We start from the raw sequence: 22,526 nt of genomic DNA, 5'->3' as shown, positions 1-22,526 counted from the left end.
CTTTCAATTCATTTATCTGCAGGAATGATTGCTGCTATCAGTCTCGCGCTCACCGCCCGGCTGAGGAGGTGAAAGTTTCTCCCCAGGAAGATAAACCGCAAAAGACAATATTGTGCCTGATTTGCGCCTTTTCTTTGGCTTTTTCTTTCTTTCTTTTTTTCTCCCCCTCCACCCCCCTTTTTTTTTTTTTTTTTTTTTTTTTTTTTTGCAAAAAGCAGAGGGGGAAAAAGGAGAGTGAAGGAGCGAGGAGGCGAGCCTGAGAGAAAGGAGAGAGAGTGAGAGAGAGAGAGAGAGAGAGAGAGAGAGAGAGAGAAAAGAAAGGGCGAGGGGCTAGTGGAGAAGTGAGGAGGGGCGTGAGGCGCGAGGCGGAGAGAGGGCTAGCAGTCGCTGCTCCGGCGCTCACATTCCTCTATGCTACAAATCCGGGAGGAAGTTTTTTTGGGGAGCTGAGATGCTCCATGCCTTTTCCTGGGCAGCCTTGACGCGGGGTCCTCTCGGCAGAGACTGAGCGGCGAGAAAGTGCTAGCCGGGCCGGCAGGGTCTGCTCGGCGGGCGCCGGAGCCCGCCTTGCTCGCGGCCCGCAGCAGTCAGGCTTCCCCGCGCTTGGCCGGGCGGGCGCCCCGGCGCGCCGCGCCGCTGCCTGCGGGCTAGGACTTCGCGAGGTGGGTCGACTCCTCCTCCCTCCTCTTCTTCTTCCTCCTCTTCCTCCGCCTCCCGTTCCTCCTCCTCCACTACCTCCTCCTCCTCCTCCTCCTAGTTTTCCCTCCTCGGCGGGCGAGGGTGGGGGGGGCGGGGGAGGCCGGGGCTCGCCCCGAGCAGCCACGATGCTCCTGGACGCCGGCCCCCAGTACCCCGCGATCGGCGTGACCACCTTTGGCGCGTCCCGCCACCACTCGGCGGGCGACGTGGCCGAGCGCGACGTGGGCCTGGGCATCAACCCGTTCGCCGACGGCATGGGTGCCTTCAAGCTCAACCCCAGCTCCCACGAGCTGGCCTCCGCGGGCCAGACGGCCTTCACCTCTCAGGCTCCCGGCTACGCGGCTGCGGCGGCCCTGGGACATCACCACCATCCGGGCCACGTCGGCTCCTATTCGAGCGCAGCCTTCAACTCCACGCGGGACTTTCTGTTCCGCAACCGGGGCTTCGGCGACGCGGCGGCTGCAGCCAGCGCGCAACACAGTCTGTTCGCTGCTTCAGCCGGGGGCTTCGGGGGCCCACACGGCCACACGGACGCCGCGGGCCACCTCCTCTTCCCCGGCCTTCACGAGCAGGCGGCGGGCCATGCATCGCCCAACGTGGTCAACGGGCAGATGAGGCTTGGCTTCTCGGGGGACATGTACCCGCGGCCCGAGCAGTATGGCCAGGTGACCAGTCCGCGTTCAGAGCACTATGCCGCGCCGCAGCTGCACGGCTACGGGCCCATGAACGTGAACATGGCCGCGCATCACGGCGCCGGCGCCTTCTTCCGCTATATGCGCCAGCCCATCAAACAGGAGCTCATCTGCAAGTGGATCGAGCCGGAGCAGCTGGCCAACCCCAAAAAGTCGTGCAACAAAACTTTCAGCACCATGCACGAGCTGGTCACGCACGTCACCGTGGAGCACGTCGGCGGACCCGAGCAAAGTAACCACATCTGCTTCTGGGAGGAGTGTCCGCGCGAGGGCAAGCCCTTCAAAGCCAAATACAAACTGGTCAACCACATCCGCGTGCACACGGGCGAGAAGCCTTTCCCCTGCCCCTTCCCTGGCTGCGGCAAGGTCTTCGCCCGTTCTGAGAACTTAAAGATCCACAAAAGGACGCACACAGGTACGGAAACGGCTGTCCTTGACACCCCTCGTTCCCTATGCCAGGCCTGGGACCCGAAATCCAAAAGTCAGCGGCGGGGGCGCACAAACCCGGCCTCGGTTAGGTCTGGAAGTCAGATTCCAGCAGGCAGACAGCGAAAGTGTGTGCTGGTTTTTAGTTTGAAGCTTGAAATTCTGGTAAAGTACAGAGAGGATCGGATTAGAGGGATCTAGGGATATAGATTTTTAAATGAGAACTAAAAAAAGGCGGGGAGAGCTGAGAGACAAACCCTGTTTTGCGGAGCCCTTGGTGCGCGCGAAGCCGGGAGAGGTGGCCGGCTCCCGGCGGCGGCGGCAGCAGAGGCGCTAGGCGCTCCAGCTGCAGGCAAATCTAAACGTTTGCTTTCGGCCAACATCCCCTCTCCACGCACCTCAGTGAGGACTTTGCCAAAGGAAGGAGCTGAGGAAATTGGAGGAGATCGGATGAAGGGGCACAGAAAGAAACAAAAATAGAGACAGAAAAGAGGGGGTGACGATGGTGAAAGGAAGTCAGTCGGGCCTGCGGGGGCTTATGCATATTTAAAGAGCCCCGATTTTAGTAGTGACTTGTTTGTGAGCAGGCTTGAGGAGTCGGGAAAGTCAGCAGAAGGCGGAGAAGTCCGTTTTGTCAATTAGATTCTATGAGGACTTTTCGAAACACCGAATACGCTGAGTTGGCCTTTAAAAATAAATAGACCGGTCGGAAGCAGTTAAAAGAAAAGTTCTCGGCGAGCTCAGGGCTCTAGTGTGGGTCGGGCAGGCCATTCTGGGCCTCTTGGGCCAACAAGGCCGGGAATCCGGTCTGCTTCCCTGTCCTGGTTTGCCCGGGTGATTTCTGAGTACTGCGTTTGGAACCTGGCGTTTTCCGCCGGAGCCAGGGAAGAATTTGCGGCGCCGAGCTCTCGGCCCGGATTATCCTATAAAATGTGAGTGTGTATAGGGGTGGGGTGGGGTGGGGGCGGCGACGAGCGGGGTGCGGAGCGTCGGGGAGGGGGTAAGGGGAGGGGAGAAGAGCAAAACAGCAGGAGAATCAGCCCGGAATGTGAAAATTAGAAACCTAGAGCTAGGTAGAAGCTGCCTGAAGTCGTCTGTGTAGCCCCGGGCCTAAAAACCAGCAGCCAGACCTGCTGCTACTCTAGGATCTAAAAATCTACCACGACCACTAATAATAATAATAATAATAATAATAATAAAAATAATAAAATAATAAAATCTGGATCTAATTGGATTAAGGGTTAAAATAGTTCAGATGTTTAAAATTCCAATGCAGTATATGATTTTGTTAAAGACCCGGGTTTTGAGATTGCAAAGTGTTAACCCTGAGACGCTGCCTTTTTAATTTTTGCTTTTATTTTTTCCTTTTGTTTAATTTTTTTAAAAAGAGCCGCCGGGTTTGTTCTAACCAGACCTCTCTCTTTCTTGCCTTTCGCACCAGGGGAGAAGCCCTTCAAGTGCGAGTTCGAGGGCTGCGACCGACGCTTCGCCAATAGCAGCGATCGCAAGAAGCACATGCACGTGCACACGAGTGACAAGCCCTATCTTTGCAAGATGTGCGACAAATCCTACACGCACCCCAGCTCGTTGCGCAAACACATGAAGGTAATCGCCGCGCTCTCGCCGCCCGCCTTGGAGCCAAGAGCCCGCTCAGCTCTTCGGCCGGGGTCGGGCGGCGAGTGGCCGCCGGGCGGTGGCAGGAGCCGGCAGAGGCGGAAAGGCAACGATTCCTCTCTGCCGACTGGGGCTGGGCAGAGAGGGCGGGGGCTGGAAAAGGAGATGGGGGCACCCAAGGCCGTTCTAAATTTACTGTTTAATAATAAAAATCACAAGAAGTGAGCACTCTAGCAGAGGCCGCGACTGATGGGGAGCCAGGACAGCCCCAGCGGGATGATGCTGACGAAGCTGCGGCCACGGCGGCTTGGCTGGCAGCGTCGGGCAGAGAGTTGGGGTCTTGCACGCGGTCCTGAGCGCCGGCTCACCTAACCCTGAGCGAGCAACGTTCAGCGGCTGCCGTGGGGACCATCTCAGGCTCTGGCCTCACATCCAGCCTCCCCCTCCCTAGATATTTTCTTTTGTTGAGTCCCCGGGGCACTGTCCCTCCCCGGAGCCCAGCCTCTGCAGGGCCGAGGCGGGGCAACCAAGCCCAAGTCCCGCGGGTCCTGCCTCCCTGGAGTTCAAGGGGATCCAGGGCTCCTGGGGGAGGCAGCGCCCGGCCTTCACCCCCCGCCCCAGGCGGCCGCCGCGGCGGGTCTTTATCTCCGTAAAAACGCGACTTTATTCCCGCAGGTCCACGAATCCTCCTCGCAGGGCTCGCAACCTTCGCCGGCCGCCAGCTCGGGCTATGAGTCCTCCACGCCGCCCACCATCGTGTCTCCGTCCACAGACAACCCGACCACCAGCTCCCTGTCGCCCTCCTCCTCCGCGGTCCACCACACAGCCGGCCACAGCGCGCTCTCTTCCAATTTTAACGAATGGTACGTTTAAAATCAGAAACAAAACACCGAACAAAACCCTATTTAAGAGACTGAGCACACACACACATACAAAATTTTACTGAAAGAACCCTGAGCATCAAAAGAGTCCCCTCCCCACCCCCAATCCTATTTTTTCTAAACCTGCCGATAGACCCAGGACCCAGTAAGAGAGAAGCACCAAACCTTTACATTTTTTTTTTCTTAGTTTGGCAAAGGCTTGGTAGCCAAGGGGTGGGAGGGGGGTGGAGGAGAAGGCGGTCGCCTGACCAAATGCCGCCAACCCCGAGGGCCAGTTTCTCCTGGGAATCTGAACAGGCTCTCTGGGAGTCGGCTTTTTTTTTTTTCTTTCTTCTTTGCATTCTTGTAAATACAGAATTACTAGCTTAAAACTGTACTGTTGGATTCTGTATATAGTTATATCTTGGTTGGAACGGGGGGTGGGGTGGGATCGTGGCGTTGTGGTCTTTGCATTGGGGGAGGGGGGAGGGGCTAGGGGGAGGGGGGAGGGGGGAGGGGTGGGCGGCCGAAAGCCAACTGTTTGTACTGAATGGCAAGAATGTTCTAGTAAATGTGTACCAAAATGTGAATTACTTTGTACGATTACAGTCTCCGCGTCGATCTAACAGAATATTATTGGTATTAATGTGCTTTTTTTGTATAAAGTGCAAACATTTCGTCCCAAAGTCTAAGTACTTTAGTGCAGTAAAATGTTGTTTTCACGTCCTGTCAAGAATTCGTATAGTACGAGCCTGGATCTGCGTGTCAAACTGTTCCATTTGTTTATGTAAAGTGATATTAAAAAAAGATATAAACTATAACTGTCCGTTGCTTTTGGCAAAAGATACAACCACATAATGTATATAATTCCTAGTTTCCATATTTATCCGCATGTAAAGGGCCGGTTTATTCATGTTACAGCTATTCAATATTTATGGCTAGAAGAACTCGTATGTACACTTTAGTTTCCAGAACTGTTTGGTAACCTTTCGTACGTTATTAAAGATTCTTAAATCTCAGTGATTGTGGTAGGAATTTCTTCTTCATCCCCAGCAACCTGCTGTCTCTTCTGCCAGCCTTAGTGGGTCTTGGGAAAAGCTCACCAGTCTTCCCTTTCTGTCATCGCAGGTCGTATAAACGTGATAAATGAATGCTACCCTGCTGGCTCTCCGAGAGGGTGTAATTAGTATTTATATCAAAATTTATGAAACAAATTTTCGGCCGCAGTATAATTTAAATGACCTTTGCAGACATAGAATAACAACCATAAAAATAACAGAAATAGATTGCGCTGGCGACATCAATATTAATGTAGGCGAATTGTCAGAAGCTCAAGGGCTCGCTCTGCAGCTTTGCAAATGAACTTGCAGCCAAGGGTTCTGCTGTCCCCCAAATTAAATTCCCCGAGTTGAAACCAAGTTGCAGATTTACAATATCATATTTTAAATTGCTGTCGTCAATTAAACCATTTATGGCCATAACTAATTTTCAGGATGTCGATGCATGCTTTTCCAGGCCTTCCTTCTTTGTACAAAAGTAAACCTCCATAAAGCATTTTACTTATATTTCTTCAAACGTGATGCTAATTTAAATTAATTACTTCCTGTGATGTTATTATTCCTATAATTTTGCCAGTTATTAGTTCTCTCAAAAATACATCTAGGGAAAGAGAATTATTTTATGTAATTTGATTATCTTTCTATCTCTTTTATTTATTTCTCATTTACTTAAGAAATTCGTTCCATTGGCTGGCGATGATACAGTAAATTTGTAAATGAGGAGACAATATAAAAAATCTAAATTACTTGTGCTTAATGACTGTAGCAGAACGCCTTTTCTCTAAATCAGATTGTCTTTCTTGCAGTTTAGTTTGATAGATTTGCAAGCTATGCTGCTTCCTCGAAGTTAGCTGCGCTGGTAGGAACGCGAGCTTCTTTGTCTCTGGTTGTAGCTTGCATGATCGCCCCATTAAGCAGACAGCGTAGCCGGAGATCACAAATCAGGGCCTTGGCTGTAGCTGCAAGGGTGCTGTTGTGTCAGAGCACAAGACGGAAACTGACCTCACTGTAGGCAAGTAGGAACCCAGACTTGCATCTTTAATATACAGTGTTATGTGTGACTCTGAGAAGGAAAGCAAGAGGGAAAAACCCTCAAGAGTATGAGAACCCCTTAAGATACTCATATCTGTTTCGAAGTGTACCATTGACCAATTATAAAATCAAAATGTTAAATTCACTTAATTTTTTTTTGACTCATCCTTTCATTCCTTGCTATTTGTATTTGTCACTTTTAGGCAGCAAAGTTTTACTAGGTAAGGAGGGGATTTGCTACACTTTCTGTAGCACATCAAAAACTAGAGACAGTGGTGTTTAACTTAAAAAAAATTGTTTTTGTGATCTATAAGAGTAAAGATCAACCTTTCATGAAAAGAGCGCCACCTTGCAAGGTTTGGTGAGATTTAAGGAAGTTGAACACCTAAGCAGAAATTGCTGCTGGTTCCGAAAATCTGTGAGACTGTAAGCTGGCCCCAGTTGGCTCTGGAGGTTTAAAATTAACTAACAGCATAGTAGTTGAAGTGACTCCAGACATTAGGGCCAATAATTAATAAACATAGAAAATAGCTCATCTCTCTAGGAAAGAAAGGTAAACACCTCAGTTAATGATCCTTGCCTTTCCTTTAGAGATTAGAATGTCTGGGAGTCTGATATAAGTATAATAATAATAACAACAGTACTTTTGTAACTTTGTTAGTGTATTTAGGAAGATAGTCAATAAGTGTATTTTTCCTTTGACCATTCCTGAAAGCAGTTTACTTCAAATTTGGAAATATAAATGTCTCATTATTTGTTATGTACCTGATGCCCTTTTAACCTTTAATAACATAGTATAATAATTAAATATCATACTATGATATATGATTTAAGTAGCATATTTTAAAGATAAATTTTAGGGATAAATGTTTACTTCAAAACTACTTCATATTAAAAAATTTTTTAGACATTGAATGCCAAATAATTTTTTTTAAAAAAACCAATTGAGGAGTACTGTGTGTGTGTGTTTGTGAATAACCTCACTCACCAGAAAGGAACTTTTATAGTAGAAGCCAATATTTACGCCAGTCCCCCTTATGCATTCTCTTCTCCAACACTTATCCCAAAGAAAAAGTCATTAATGATGTAAGTTGCCTAAAATAATGCTTCAAACTTAAATGTAGTCTATTATTTTGCTGATACCTTTAATGTTTGCTTCTTGGGATGTATTCTTTCTACTTTTCTTCATGGGCTATTAGGTTTTGAAATACATGAATGTGAAGAGCGAAATATATTGTTAGACCCTATTTAGCAGGAGCCGAAGATGCTGCAAATGGCTGGTTTGTGTGTGTGGCTGTGGATTTTGATTTAGGCAGAAAGCCGTCCTGGTTCATATTTTGACTGCATTGTTTTCTATCACTATCAAATGATTAGAACAGCTAACAAGTTATTAAAAAGTTATATTGCGTCAACAAAAGATGCCTGACTACAAGCAACCATATTTGAGAAATGAAGAGAAATGAGTTGTGGTATGTGTGTGTGTGTACATTTATAGAGTAAGCATGTAAATATACAAGCACCATTTATATGGGGGCTAAGTAATTTTCAGACATTTCAGATCCTTTGTTTTCTTCTTCAAAAGCTACCCCCAACTGCTTTAAGCGTTTGCAGCTGATGATTTTGATTTTTTAAAGTCAAGCATTCAAGTTAACCTTTAAGAAGCAAACCACCTCCAAAAGAAAGATGTAACCTTTCAATTGCCCCATATGCTTATCATTTTTTTTCTTTTTCTTTCTTTTTTTTTTTCTTTAGCTGACAGTGTAAATAGCACTAACCTTCTTTGCTCATGGGCCTGGCATTTAGATGTTTTTATTTGTTGATGGTGAAGTTTTCTCAGAACTTTTAAAGGGCTGGCAACAGAACTACATTCCCCAAATACCTTGCCCAGCCCTGAAACCTTCCTGATGTTCCCTTTTAGATGTCAAGTTGTAATCAGTGTCCTGGTCCCCTTGTGAATCAGTATTGGTGGAGTTGGTACCTGAGCATACTGCTTTCCAGGAAGCAACTTGGGGAAGGCTCTGGTCCTTAAAGAGCAGCACCAATTTATGATGGGCTGGGAGTAACTATATGTGGTCTGGCAAACTCAAAATGAAGGCACTGAGCTTGTGCCTTTGATTATTTGTGAACTAGATATGAAGTCAGCAGATTCCCAGCTCACATTTCTTTTTTTTTTTCCAACTCAAAATACTAATTACAAATTTATCTTGTCCTCTCTAGGTACAGAGTTCTCGCTGGCTCCTAGCATCAAGTGTAGTTCTTAGAACTATGTGTTCATATTCGGAAAACAAAGTGTTGTTTTCATAAAATTTGCCACAGTTCATATTACTCTCTGGTTTTAGAATTCTTGAAAACAGAGTGGCAGTGGAAAGGTTTATCTCATCTATGCCAGGCAGACCTGGTTCATGTTACTGTGGGTTCATATTACTCAGGGTGCTGAGTTTTTTTTTTTATTTCCCAGCTTTTTACCACCCTATTCACTATCAGTAATATGTACCCATTTAAACTGGTTAGATATAGAATGTAAGATTTTATAAGAGTAACTATACAGCAATCTCTTTTGTTTTCAAATGATAATCACTAGTTTGGGGCAAGAAATAGAAAAAAATGGTAATAACTTTCTATAGCATGCCACATTTGAGCCTTTTCCTCAAAGTTTATTGCAAGTATAACGGCATAATATACACAAAATATGAGCAGTGTTCTCCATTTATCTACGCAAGTCAGGTTCATTCCAGAGTGTCTCACCAAGCAAGAGGAAACACGATCAGCCCAAACCAGGGGCTATTTTTACCATGCAAGCTGAATTCTGGCATTAGTTCCTAACGTTTATTTCCACTTTAGAGCAAGGAGCTAAAACAGTATAAAGTTTCCAATTGATGCTATGCTGGAGGTGGGTTTTTCAAGAATAAGAAACTGAGTTTAGCTATCTAGTATGGAAATGACATTGCTTGTCCATGAAACTAGAGACTTCCATTGTCTGTCTCTTGTCCACAAAATTTTGACTGCCTCTGATACTGCGGGTCATCTTTGAAAGTTTATGCAGAAGAATTCACGGGTTGTGAAACTTACAGTGATATTTTCACCTACAGCATACACAATCAACTATTAAGCATGGATATAAACAGATGGGAATTATATCTCTCTAAAAAAAAAACACAACAGACGTTCGAAGGCCAGCGACCTTAGCAAACTCAAAAAAAAATTACGATTATTTTGCTTCTGTGTTGTGTGTAATAATCCCCGTTAAGCTACAGAAAACATAAGGACATAAAGAAGGTGAGAGAAGCTTACATCCTAACTCCTTTAAAAAATTTTTTCTGTCTATCCGGGAAAATCCTAGCCTCTGGCATAGAAAGTTGAAAACTGTGGAGGAAGGTAACACCACGAAAAAGGATAGGGGTGGGTGAGTCTGCGCGTCAAGGGAGATTTTTGTCCTGGAGAATTTCTTGAAAATATTTAAACACAGGCTTTGGAGGTGAGTTTGTGGCGGTGGGGTGGAACAGCAAGACTTCCCCACAGCCCCTCCACAGAAGGCCTGGCGGTCAGCGTTTGAGGGGCCCCGTGCGCCACCCTGCAGCCCTGCGGGGCGCTCTCGAAGTCGCTGCCGTGGGCTGGGACTGTGGCTGGGAGAGCAGTGCGCAAGCGCGGCCCTGGGCCCGCGGTTCCACGTGCTAATGAATATGCATGAGGCGCCCCCCCGCCCACACGGGCCGCAGGGAACAGCTCTGAGGCTCTGGCCTGCGAAAGCCGCTGGCCCGGCTGCCAAAATAGTGCGGCGAGGAAGCTGCACGTGTTTGTTTTGAAACTGCACTGGTTTAAGTGAGTTCACAAAGCCAAGCAGACAGTGTAGGCTCCAGCCATCGAGTGGGCCGGCAATCTCCCCTTCTTTAAGGGCCGCCCCAGTGCACTACGAGCCCTGCCCACTTAGGAGCTGTCCTCCTCCTGTCCCCTTCCAGGGAGCTGGCACCCTGGCAGTTCTTCTAGCTCCTTGGAGAAGACGTCCCCTCCAGTCACCTGGCCCCCCTCCAGTCACAGACCCCACGCCTGAGGTGGGAGGGCAGGGCACTAAGTGTTTTCCTATCGCCTGCCCTCTTTTTGGCTCTGATCCAGGCTTGAGTGTCCCCTGTCTTTGTCTGTCTCTCTCTTTCTCCCCCTTTTCCTTTCTCTCTCTGGGTTCCTATTCCTGTCTCTGGCTGTCCCCCAGCCCCTACCCACTCATGCTGGAGGCTATCAGCCGCTTGCTTGAACGATTGCTCTAGGGTTTTCTCTCGACCCTTCCCTAATAATACTCGTCAGCTCGCGCATGTTTAAGAGCTGGTATAGCCCTGTTGAGCTCAAACGTGCTTACATGGTGCAAACGTGACAGCTGGTGGAGGAACTGCCCTGGCCACGAGACCTGGAAAGTGTAGGGTGTGGTGAGGGAAACCCAGAGTTCAGGCGCTGAGCTATTGCTTTCCCCTCCTGGTGACATTCCTGGGGTTCTGCACATTGCATAATATTTTGTGGTCAATGTACTGACATTTCCAGAGCAAGTGCCTAATATGTCTAGTGGAGTGACCAACACCTGTAAACAAAGGGGAGGGGTAGTGGAGAGTCCCTGGGGCACTCTATCCTCACACCACTGTCTATAGAGTTATGCTTTTGGGTGTCTTGGTCAAAAATCCTAGGTCCCATGACATCAGAAAATGGCTGCCAGACAGGTTCCAATCCTCCTCTGGATTTTACTTTCAGCTGGAGGGACAGACCCATTCCATGGGGCCCACGCCTCTCACTTCCCTCACTGCTAACAGGAGAGGCCTTTTGTCACTGCCTGGTTTGCACTGCAGCTAATCCAGGGCCAGCTTCATTCCTGCCAGTTCTGAGATCCGGGTGCCATAGCATCATTTCACTTGACAGCCACCACTCGCCACGTCTTCAGCTTTGAACCTGGAGGTGTGGCAGAGGGGTTTTGGAAACGTTCCTGCTACGAAAAGTCCTGTCCTCCCATCCAGCATCCGCGTCTGGGAGCTCAATAACATAGGAGTGGCCCGAGAAGAGCTGCCGGGGACCTTGCCCAGGAAGGCCTGGCAGAAGCCAATCAGCCTGGGACTGGTCCCAGGGACTCGGTGGAAACGGGCTGGCTCACCAGGTTCTCTTGTCCGAGGTCCCCAGAGGACAGAGCACCGGGCGTCTAGTTAGGGGCGAAGAGTCCTTCCATCCACCGAATCCCCGCCACAAGGGCCACCTCACAGGAAACCCATTCCCGAGCTGGGTCCTTTTATGTTTTAATATGTTGGGAGAGGGGGCGATCTAGACTCTACGAACTCCACGCTAATTATGAAGACCTGGGTCGGGCTCGCTCTGAGCAGCTCTAACCCAGCATGGGTTCCTGCGTTCTTGCCCAAAAGGCCAAGGCCCAAAGAACCCTTTGCATTTGGCGGGGGGCTAGAGGGAAAGGAGGAGCGGGGGCGGGGGCAGGCCGGGGTCTGCAAGCCGGCAGCCCGGCGCGGCGAACTTGGGGCTCCCGCGCTTGACTGCCGCGTCCGTGCCGGCGACGCGGTTGCCCTCTCCGGGCCAGAGAGCGGGGACGCCCCTTCCCCGCCCCTGGCGCCCCCAGCGCCCCCGGGGTCGGCGCCAGAGTCCCTGAGGCCCGGAGGCTCTGACTTCAGGCGGCGAGGCGGGCTCTGGGGCCTCCCCGGGCCAGGCCGAGTTTGGTCAGCGGAGGCGATAGCGGGGGGGCTTGGGGGCGGGGGGCGCGGGCCAGGGCCAAGGAACGAGGGACCCCAAACCGGACAGGCGTTTTCCTTCCCTCCCCCTTCCCCCCGCCCCAGCCTCGCCTCAGTCCCTGCCCAAACTGCCCGTCTCCGGTAGGACTGACTGTCTGCCCGGCCTCACTCTGCTGCCAACCTTGCCCGAAATCTAGACCCCAGACCCGGTAAGTCGCGTTCTTTCCCCCACCCCGTCCCGCCACCTTCCCGGCGGAGTCGGCCCGCGGCTGCGTGTGCGCGAGGGGCCCGAGGCGCGCGCCGAGAAGTTGGGCTGCCGTGGAGCCGCCGCGCCGGCCTGGCCTCTGCGGCTGGTGTGTAGCAACGCCGAGCACCCTAAGGTAGTCAGAGATGTCGCGGGGTTCCCCAGTGAAGAGGGACCGAAGAGGGTCCAGCCTCGCTCTCCTGGATCCTCTTTGTCCCTGTGGACAGCCACTAAAGCTATCTTTTAAGAATCAGCTTTCTGCTGGTCTCTAAAGAGTGTGTGTGTGTGTGTCTGTGTGTGTGTGTCTGTGTGTGTGTTGGGGGAGGGGAGCGGGGGAGGAGAAGTGCCCCTTCCCCTAAGCAGTTTCTAATCCCTAAGGTCCCCAACAAAGTTTACTTATGGTTTCCATTTGAATGCTGTGAAGTTAGTATTATTTTTACTATTTTAAGTGAAGATTTCTAAGAGTCACAACTTCTCAAATATACGTGCCTCTGGAGGGCATTTCGACAATTACCTTGTCCACTAACTCCCCTCCCTTCCCACTGGAAAAAAATAAACTTAATTTTTCAGTAGTTGCCTTAGGACACGTCGTTTACAAGCCACTAATGTGAGGGAAGAAAGGAAGAAAGAAAAACAAGCTTGGCATTTCTCATTGGCACTCCGCGTGCTCTATTACTGAAATGTGCAAGATGGATTTTTTTGGGGGGGGAGGGGGAGGCAGGGCGCTGGAAGAGTGCTTTTGAACCGCGCTGCCCTGTTGCACGGGGCTGACCTTTGGCTGACACGGCCACGGAGCGGGCCGTTCGTTAACGAGGATTTGATACATTAGACATTCGAGCTGGGCGTGTAAACCCACACTCTGAATCCAGATTTCGCTCAAATTAGTGTACGAGGAAATGATCTTTTTAAGTCCTGAGGCTTAACCAAGTGTCAGGAGAGCCGATTGCTGCCTGAAAAGGGCAGCGAAGAACACTGGGTAAAAGGCACATTCCTAGCTCCTTAAAAAACAAACAAAATAAAACCCCTAAATCTTCTTTGAATAATTCCTGAAATCCTCCAAGTCGCCACTTTTAAGTAATGCTTATAAATAAGGCTAATCATCTCGTTCTAGTGAATTCTGTTGTATTAAATCCTAACGCGAGGCAAAGTTGTGAAGACAGTGTCACAGTTATGGATATATATATATATACACACACATACACAATATATTATACATATATACATAATATATACATGTATATATATATTTTCTCTTTTACTCTCTGGAGATGCTAGAATGTGACAATTTATATCCGCCAGGCAGTGGGGCACATACGGAGGGGAGAGTCAGATTTTAAAGCCGTTTACAAGTTGACGCGTCTCGATTTAATTTGGTTCGACTCGTGTGCAGACTTCAGAGCCCAGAAAGGGAAGGCAGGCTGGCCACAGGGACCCCGGCCTGGCGCGCGGCGGCGGAACCTGCAGCTCCCCAGCAGGCTGGAGTTGGGGACTCGGCTGCGCAGTGGCAGTGGAATGGGAGGCCAACTGGAGGATGCGGCGGCTCCCGCGGTATTTACTGACTTGGGAAAGGTATCATTTTATTTAAGTTGGCAATAGAGCTCCAACTTAAAATTTAAAAAAAAAGCAACCCCCAGAAAATGTTTTTCTTCTCTTTCTCCTAATAGCAGAGCCCGCGAAGTGCTCTGAATTGTAGAGGGGGGAGAATCGCTCCTGCCGGAGTTCCCAGCCACTCTTAGGGTGGAAGAGGGAAGACGAAGGGAAATCGTGTTCTTGCTCTGTGTCCCGCAGCCCTGCAACGGCGGTTTCCTTCAGCTACTGTCCTGGGGGAGGATCGCAGCGACAGAGGCAGTTTTCTGCACCTGAGTGTTGGCTTCCGCTGCTGGGTTTTGCTGGCGCTGCACAGAGGCGGTTGCTGGGACCAGAATTTATTCCAGGCGAAAACGTACGCGAAGCAGTTTTCGGCCTCAAATCTTTGCTCGGGGAGTCTCTCTGCCTCCACTCCCCTCTGTCCTCTGGATGTGGATAGAAAGACGGAAAATTAAGCGAGAAAGGCACTATCTATCATGAAAAAAAAAAAGAGTTTAAAAGTGAGGATTCTAGGGGAGACAAGTGATTCTCCCAGACCTGCGATGAAGAAATCCAGACAGGGCCCACGAGAGTTACAGGATTCATTCCCGACCGAGTTCCGTAGACCTAGTCCCACTCACAGACTGACGGCTCGCCAAACTCGGGTCCCCGATCTTTAGGACAAGGGCAACCGAGCGGGTGGAACACTTTTCGGGACAGAGGCCCTGACCCCCTTTGGAGAAATCACACCTCTCCAGAATCTTGAGAACGCCCCTGGCTTGGGAGGGTTGCAAAAGCTGGTCTTAGGGTGAAGAGGAGAGGTGGGGAAGAGGGAAATGTTGGGAGAGGAAGTAGAGAGGAAGAGTTGTGTCTGGTCGACTGCGAGGTCGAGTTCATTTCCCCCCAGTGGCGGGTCCCAGCATCCTTCTTGCCCAGGTTTGGAGCACCAGCGAGCGGTGTTTGGGGGAGAAACTCCCCGGATCACCGACGTCCAAGTTGTGTCAAGTTTGAGGTAGAAAAGGCGGGTCTATTTCATTTTAAGGTCCGCTTTTGGAGTCAGTGGAAACAATCTACCGTTGACTTTTATGAAGAGTGGAAGGGAGGGAGCGCACGCCGCTTGAGGACTTGCCCGAGTTTCTTTGGCCCTCTGTCTAGACCGCCCACCCACGTCCAGCCCCGGGAGTCTCCCCCTGGCTTGGGGCCTCCACACGCGGTCCCGAGTCTCGGTGCCCGCGTGTGTCCGGAAGCAGCGGGCGCTGCGGTTCCGCCGGCGGCAGGACTTTTTGGTGGGCGCGGGGGCAGCCCCTTTCGCCCCTTCTGGGGTTTCCTCCGGCCCTGCCCCGGGCTCCCTCCCCGCAGCCCCCGCTGCCCGGGGCCCGGCCACCCGGGGGCTGCTCTGGACCTGACGCAGGCAGCGCGGTCGCTGACGTCAGGGTCTCCCGGTGGCCCGAGCCCCGGCCACGAGGCACCGGGCGCGGGCGTCATTAATTATCAGGCGCCAAATATTGCGAAGAAAGCTCAAGCTTTTCAGGCGGGAACTGATTTTGAGATTTATATTTATATATATATATATTTCGGTGTAGGGAGCGGGAAAAGAAGAGAAAAAAGAAGTGGAGTGGGAAACAGTGATTCGGTTTCTCAAAGCATAGTTAGTAACTTCGCACCCTCCAGCGTCCAGGTCCGCCCCCTGGGTGCACCCTTCCGTAGGTGTGGGCTCCTCATTTTGTACCTGGTTTGGGAGGTTCTTGGTGGACGCGCCAATATTTGTTCCTGCTAGACTCGCATCGACAACTTCCCTGTAGATTCGAGCTTGAGGAGTTCCACCATCTCCAGCACCCAAGGGGATGAGATGGGGGTGGGCATTGCGTCCTAAACCTGGATCTAGGATGTTCCTAGCACCCTTTCCATTTGGTTAGATCCTTAGCCAGAGATCTGATATTATTATTGTTGTTGTTGAGTAAAAGGAGGGGGGAAAACCCCACGTACACCGGTAGGGCCAAGATAAATGAGCAGTGCAATTCGGTATCAGCAACGAAACCTTTCATTTATAGCATCGAAAGCAGCTCTCCTTTTTTCTTTTGTTTTAAAAGGAATTAGACATATAGTATCTAGCTCAAAATAGAATTTGAAGCGGAAAAAACTTCTTCAGAATCACACCAGTTCTCGGTTCTAGCTCTAATACATTTTCAAAAGCCCTTTCTCTGAGGATCACTGCCGAGTAAACAGAGGGCACAGCAGGGTCATTGTGAGGCGAATTCTCTCTTGGGCTCTTCCCTGCAAAGGGAAAAAAAAAAAATCATGCAGTATGATAAATTCCACAGGTGATGGTGAAGTGATTTTCTGAAAAACAGAAGAAAGTGAAATTAGAATTAAACTAAAAGCCCACCCAAATTAAGACAATTTTTATGTAAGTGAAAAGTAATAATCCACAAATTCAAATGTGTTAAATATTACTTTATTTGCCATAAATAATTTCCTTGAAATTAGCTAGTTGAATTAGCCATTTGGAAGATCCCGAATATAAAAATAAAACTCATATATATCACTGCATAGTCAGTAAATAGAGGCTCTCACAAATATAAAATTATCTTCATACATATGAATACAGAAATGTATTGGATAGTACCCATGGAGTCAGAACACAAAGCCTCTCTAGTTTTATCTATAGGAGGTTAGAAATATCCTGAAAAGTAATTTAAATGGCAGGTAATTTGTTTAGAGTTTCACAGACAGAAAAAGAATGGACTGAACTTTCATTTTTCTTTTGAAACTTTTAGAGCCCTGTAGGCAGCTTTTGATTCAGAACTGTGATGGTGACCATTTTATTCTGAAATCAGTAATTTCTTTTTAACCAGTAATATATGATAAACGTTTAACAAGTATATACTGATTTCTCAGAAGTGGACAGCAGCTATTTTGTAAAATATGAGGAAAAATGGAGCTCATTCTTAAACAAAGTGTAAATATATTTGTAGTATTGAAATCTTTATGGATAATTTTTAAAAGATTAAAAGGTCACATTCATAAATGTACAAAATTCCACAAACACGCACCAATAAAAATTTCCAGGAATTGTGTGTCAAAAGTATTTGAAAAGAGATACCCGCACACAAAAAGAAAAATAAAAAGGAACCTTAGGGTAAATAAAAACAAAGGTCCAGAGTCCAACCTTTTTTCTCTTTAATTATTGTTATCTGTTTTTATGGCTTGTAATACCTAGACTTTTGTTTAAAATTCTAAATGTGTGTGTTAACTGTAATAAAAAATATTTGAAGTTGAGGACAACAGTTAATCAGCATTCAACAACTTCAGTTTCTATTTTACATGCTACTACTTCTATATACGATAAATATTTCCAGAGAGCTCTGCCCTTTTTTGGTACAGTAGGATGAAATTTATGGGTCTAAGATGTTTTCTGGACTACGTATATTATACTCTGGCTGAGAAAAACCTTAAAATATTCATTAGATTAAAAAAGTCAGCTAATATTGTTATAGTTCCTGAATCAATAAATATTTACAGATAAGGCAATAATTGAATTGAAGCGACAAATTTCAAGGTCATTATGTGTGTATGTATATCTTCACATAGTAATTTGTACAAGTTGGACAGTATCCTATGGGGTTTATGTGATTTTTGGTGCTGCCTCAGTCATGATTTCACTTGCTGACCTGGTAAAGTCAGTTGATATCCTTGGCTCTTAGCTTTTTCACTTGTGAAATCAGTGCCCTAGATAAGATGCTCACTAAATTTTTATATAGTTCTTAAAACAGTGGTCTGTCTTACTCTTACTTATGGATTAACATTTTAAAAACTTTTAAAGGTAGAATTTTATTTGTGAAAAAATTAAATCAGGGAAATCTACTTAACTGATTTGGATATAAATGCAATCGACTAGCAATTCCTATTGTAAAACCTCATTGTTAAGGTTTTTTTTGTGAGTCCTGTTTTAGAAATATGCATTCTATTAAACGGGGCAGGGCGGGGGCGGGGGTGGGGATACAGGAAACCTATCTTTCTCTCTTATCTTGCGAAGGAAATAACATACATTCCTAATGTTTTGTTTATGTGAATTACAAAGAATATTTTCATAAACCTGGGGCAGAGGGTACTTAGGAGATGGAAACATTATTAAATTCAATTGTTTAAGGGCATGCATTTGGGAATTGTGAACTTTAAGTTCTGGTCATATGCAAATATATGTTTCCTATATGTATTAATTCACTGAATTTACAAATCCCACTATGTAAAATAACAAAAATAAGAGGAAAACACAATTCTCCTGCACACTCTTATGGCTGGATCAGTGTGAAGAGCTAAACATATTGAGTATAGTATTCAATCTACAGGTTTTCCAGCTGTAGCTTGTTACTTACCTATCAGCTGACTGCATTTGACTGGACCAATTAATTGATTAATTAATTAAAGCAACAAACTTTAAAGTATGGTCGTTGTTATTGAGACTATGGCATTTCAAAAAAAAAATTCCAAATGTTTTCTTCCCTCCAGGAATATAATAGGAGAGACACATAGAATTAAACAAAATGTAAGGTAAGATATGGTATTTGTCATAAGAAAGGCATAAACAAAATTTGATTGGGCAATGTTTGACGTTTTGATCACTTGCTGATTTACAAAATAAGAACAAAATTTCACATCAAAAACTTTTCCTTCTCTCTCCTTCATACTCTCCTTCCCTTCATTCCCTCCCCTTACCTCCTCCCTTTTCTCTTCCCCTCTCCCTGGCTCTGAAACCTAAGGCAATATGACATTTTCAAAAGACCTTTCTTGGGGTGGTGGCAGTGGGTTTGTGAGCTTGCTGCCTGAATCCTCTCCAGGCTTTTGTCTTTTGGGGGCAGTTTTGTCGGAGTGCCCATCTGTAGCCACCTAGCCTGGGCTCCCATAGATGAGCTTAAGCTCTGTGAATGCTGGGTCTTAGGGCTGGTCAGAGCTTTTCAGCTACGAGGGTGTCCATTTTTATGGTTGAAGTGGGTCAGACCAAGCAGAGACCAAGTTCCGACAACTCCAGACAAATATTTGAAAAGAGTACACTCGTCGCCAGGACATTCACACTTTGCAGAATTGTGCAGGATTTCTCTCTCTTCCATTATTTGTTTGATCTAATACAGATTCCCTTGTCACTAACAAAAAAGCCTTTTTCTCCTTTTTATGATGGTGCATTTGTTCATTTTTATTGTTTTAAAACTATTTACTATAAAAATTTCAGCATACTGACTACTTTTTTTCATAAATTTTCTATCTGTTCTGAAATGTTAAGCGGTTGAGCCATGTTTTTCCTTTCCCTGAGGCTGACTTGATCCTCTGGCAGTATTTTCCAAGGAAATTTTATGTCCTCCTTATACTATTTCATAGTCACCCCATGAAACCAAGGAATAATTAATTTTCTCCAAAAACGGGTTGCATTCAAGTGTTTTAGAAGCTCTAAGAAGGACTAACCTGTAGCTAATCAAAGATGTAGAAATAACTGGTCAGTTTATATGTTATTTTAGATTCCTCTTTTTTCTTCTTTGTTGCCGTTCTTTGGGTCAATTGGAAAGTGGCACAACCCAGACCAGTCTGACTAGCAGTTGCTGGCTGTTTGGATGAGTAGATTCAGGCAGGAGGGGTTGCAAAGTGTGATTGAGGACTTGGTTTTGTCATTTTCATGTGATTCCAATCCTGTTTGTAAAATAAAGTCTTGATTCTGAACAATTTCTAGCATATACAAAAGTAGAGAGAATAATGTAATAAATCTCCATCACCCAACATCAATATTTATCAACTCATAGCCAATTTAATTTTGTCTATATTTCCATCCACTATTCTCCCCCAGGATTATTTTAAAGCACATTCTAGACATATTATTTAATATGTAAATATTTATTATTTAACTAATATATAGTTAATGTTTGCTACAAAGCCGAGTGGTTTTTTCAAAGCAACTAGTGTGTTTTTCTGAAACACTGCCTGGTTTGAGCTTTTAGGTTGCTGTTCTTGATCCTTTTAACAGTTTTGCTTCCAATACCAGAGCCTTTATTAGCCACTGGAATCAAGGAGCTCTGTAGTGCTCAAGAGGAAAAGAATAATTCAGTTGATTATCATCATAATCAATGAAGATGGAAGCTTCAAGTGGGAAATCTCACAATTCCCAGAGTCTAGTAGTCAGAGTGGAATCAGAATAATTTACTGAAAAGTTTCTGAGTTTGGGAAAATGTGATGACTATAAATTTTTTTTATAAAAAAATAATATGAACTTGTGCTGGTATGGAAAAACCATTGTACTTGAAAAACTGTCACCTATGTGCATTGGATTTCAGCTTCAGACTGCCCAAGGCACCCCCCCCATTTATCGATACAATGATAAATATGAATTCATGCACTGTGATTTAAGTGTAATGTTTTCTTATCTCATTATATTGTATGAAGCCGTATGCTGTGGTTAATTTTTAAAAAGAGAGTACTGATCCCTTAGAAATCTATGCCAAACTATTTATGGATGAAATAGTATGATGTCTAGAATTCGCTCCAAATAATCTTGGGTGGGGGGTGGTGAGTGAGTGTAGAAAGAATCAAGATTTTTATTGCTGGGTGATGGGTACTTGGGGGTTCATGATAATATTCTCTCTACTTCTGTAAATAATTAAATTTTTTCTTAATAAAATAGTGAAAAAAAAAAGAAAGCCAGGAAAATCCCACTAAAGTGTCTATCTATCCATTCATCTATCAGCAGAGAAGTCAAACGTTAGAATGAAAATGTTTGGAATTTAAAATGAAAAAGGTGGAGGTTTATTTCCTTCATCTTGGACTACCTATGTGTATACTTGGAAAAGCCAATGAACCTCTTTTAATTTGGGTTTTCACATGTATAAAAATACTCCACCTGGTTTAAATAAATGCCAGTATTTTTCCAGATACCCCTATATGTTAGATATCAATTCCTAACACCTTGCAAACAAAAATGTTGCTTAATAATTTAAACTTGCAGTTACTTGAATGTTTGCCATCTAATTGTTTTGAGATCTGTGGAAAGATCTAGTTGTTACTTTCTGCTTGTAGTTGTTTTGTGCATTGATTATGATAGAACCTTTCTCAGTATGTGGGGAAAATAATGATTGCTATAGATTTTAAAATGAGATTATTGCTAGAGCATAATGCTGGGCCATCCACTTTCCTGGTGGGAGATGTGGACTCTTGAAGTTCAGGGTTAACCCCTACCTCATTGTTTCTTCCTTTATAGCATATCTGCCCTTCAGACTTCATTTCTGGGCCATTCCTGCTGGATGTAGAAAACATATCAGCCTCCTCAGCTTCAATTCATTGTGGAACTTGGAGTTGAATCATGATTTTCAGTCTTGGGTTTTCAGAGCAGGTCTCTGTTTTTAGTTTATGTTTCCCTTCCTCATTGTCTAGCCAGGTCTGCAATATTAGGGGTGAGAACCAGTAAACCCTTCAAAGTGGCAAACTTACCTTCTTCCTAACCTTATCTTCCCATAGATTGGGACTCTACATGAGCTGGCTATGCCAGATTTTCCCGCATGGGACTCAGATCTCCCCTAGGGTACAAAACAGCGCTAGACCTTACGCTGAGACTAGAACATTAGAAGCATTCTAGCCCTTCCCTTCCCGGGGCTGGATCCTGGTCCATACATCTCCAGTAGCTGTGGTTCTCCTGATAGCACTCAGAAATGGTGGCTTTTCTTATCACTGTGCTATGCCTGCTGCAACAGATTTCTGGTACCAAACCATATCTGAACATGCCAAGCTTTGGAAGCCATGCAGTGAACTGACTGACCTTCCTTGGTCCAACCTTTGCCACCAAGTAAGCGTTTCCCAGAGGGTTTGCATCAGAATCATCTGGGGGACGTTTGTAAAAATTCATATTCCTGGACTTTACTCCAGATCTAATGAATCAGAATGTCTGGGTCAGGGTGTTCATCAGGAATGTGCATTTTATTTTTTCGGCTGTGCTGCATTGCTTGTGGGATCTTAGTTCCCCCACCAGGGATTGAAACCACGCCCTCTGCAGTGAAAGCATGGAGTCTTAACCACTGGACTGCCAGGGAATTCCCAGGAATGCGTATTTTAATTAAATGCAGATTAAAAATCACTAACTAAAGCCCTAGACTTTGCCCTTGGATTTGGGCTTTTCTCTGAACCCAAGTTTTCTTTTCTTTCTCTGGTTTCCATTGCTATGATTTTAAATTGCCTGATTCCTGTGCTTTCTAGGGTCTGGACTTTAGTAGAGATTCAGAAAAACAGCAGCAACAATAAGAAGAAGAACCCTGGACTGGTTCTTAGCAAGCAAGGCTAGTTGTCTCAAACATACTACTTGTGTTACCACCAGTTGCCTTACTGAAATTCACTGTCTTCTTCTTGATCTGGCATTAGAGTATGAATAAGTGCATGATGTTAGTAATAATAACTCACATGAAAGTGCCTTTCAGAAAGTTTAAAATCACTATGTAAGTGCAATGTATTATTTAACAAACAGTTAATGAACTCAGAGTCTATTTGGGGGCACTGTACAACTTGCCCCCTGAACACAGTACAAAGGAAATGAAGGGTATATTTTCTGCCTGAGGAAAACCTATAATGAAGATAACAGGCACACATGATGTTACAGGAAAACA

General features: G+C 46.0%; 1 protein-coding gene across 1 annotated transcript; it reads left to right on the top strand.

Annotated features, from left to right (window-relative positions):
- ZIC1 (Zic family member 1) lies at nt 1-4,724 on the top strand. The gene is made up of 3 exons (XM_007117314.4): nt 1-1,806; nt 3,259-3,422; nt 4,107-4,724. Exons 1-3 carry the CDS (start codon nt 825-827, stop codon nt 4,302-4,304), a joined length of 1,344 nt encoding a protein of 447 aa, XP_007117376.2. The 5' UTR covers nt 1-824; the 3' UTR covers nt 4,305-4,724.
- The last annotated feature ends 17,802 nt before the right edge of the window (nt 4,725-22,526 follow it).

This window comes from Physeter macrocephalus, chromosome 1 (assembly GCF_002837175.3).
Source record: "Physeter macrocephalus isolate SW-GA chromosome 1, ASM283717v5, whole genome shotgun sequence".
In the NCBI taxonomy this organism is placed as follows: Eukaryota; Metazoa; Chordata; class Mammalia; order Artiodactyla; family Physeteridae; genus Physeter; species Physeter macrocephalus.
The sequence above is the reverse complement of the archived record's forward strand: the minus strand, read 5'-3'. Positions and strand labels throughout refer to the sequence as shown.

Excerpts from the sequence above, each read along its gene's own strand:
- ZIC1 (XM_007117314.4), top strand. The coding sequence starts at position 825 with ATGCTCCTGGACGCCGGCCCCCAGTACCCCGCGATCGGCGTGACCACC. Across the intron at positions 1,807-3,258 it reads CCACAAAAGGACGCACACAG|GGGAGAAGCCCTTCAAGTGC; the intron begins GTACGGAAACGG and ends CTTTCGCACCAG. Across the intron at positions 3,423-4,106 it reads CGTTGCGCAAACACATGAAG|GTCCACGAATCCTCCTCGCA; the intron begins GTAATCGCCGCG and ends TTATTCCCGCAG.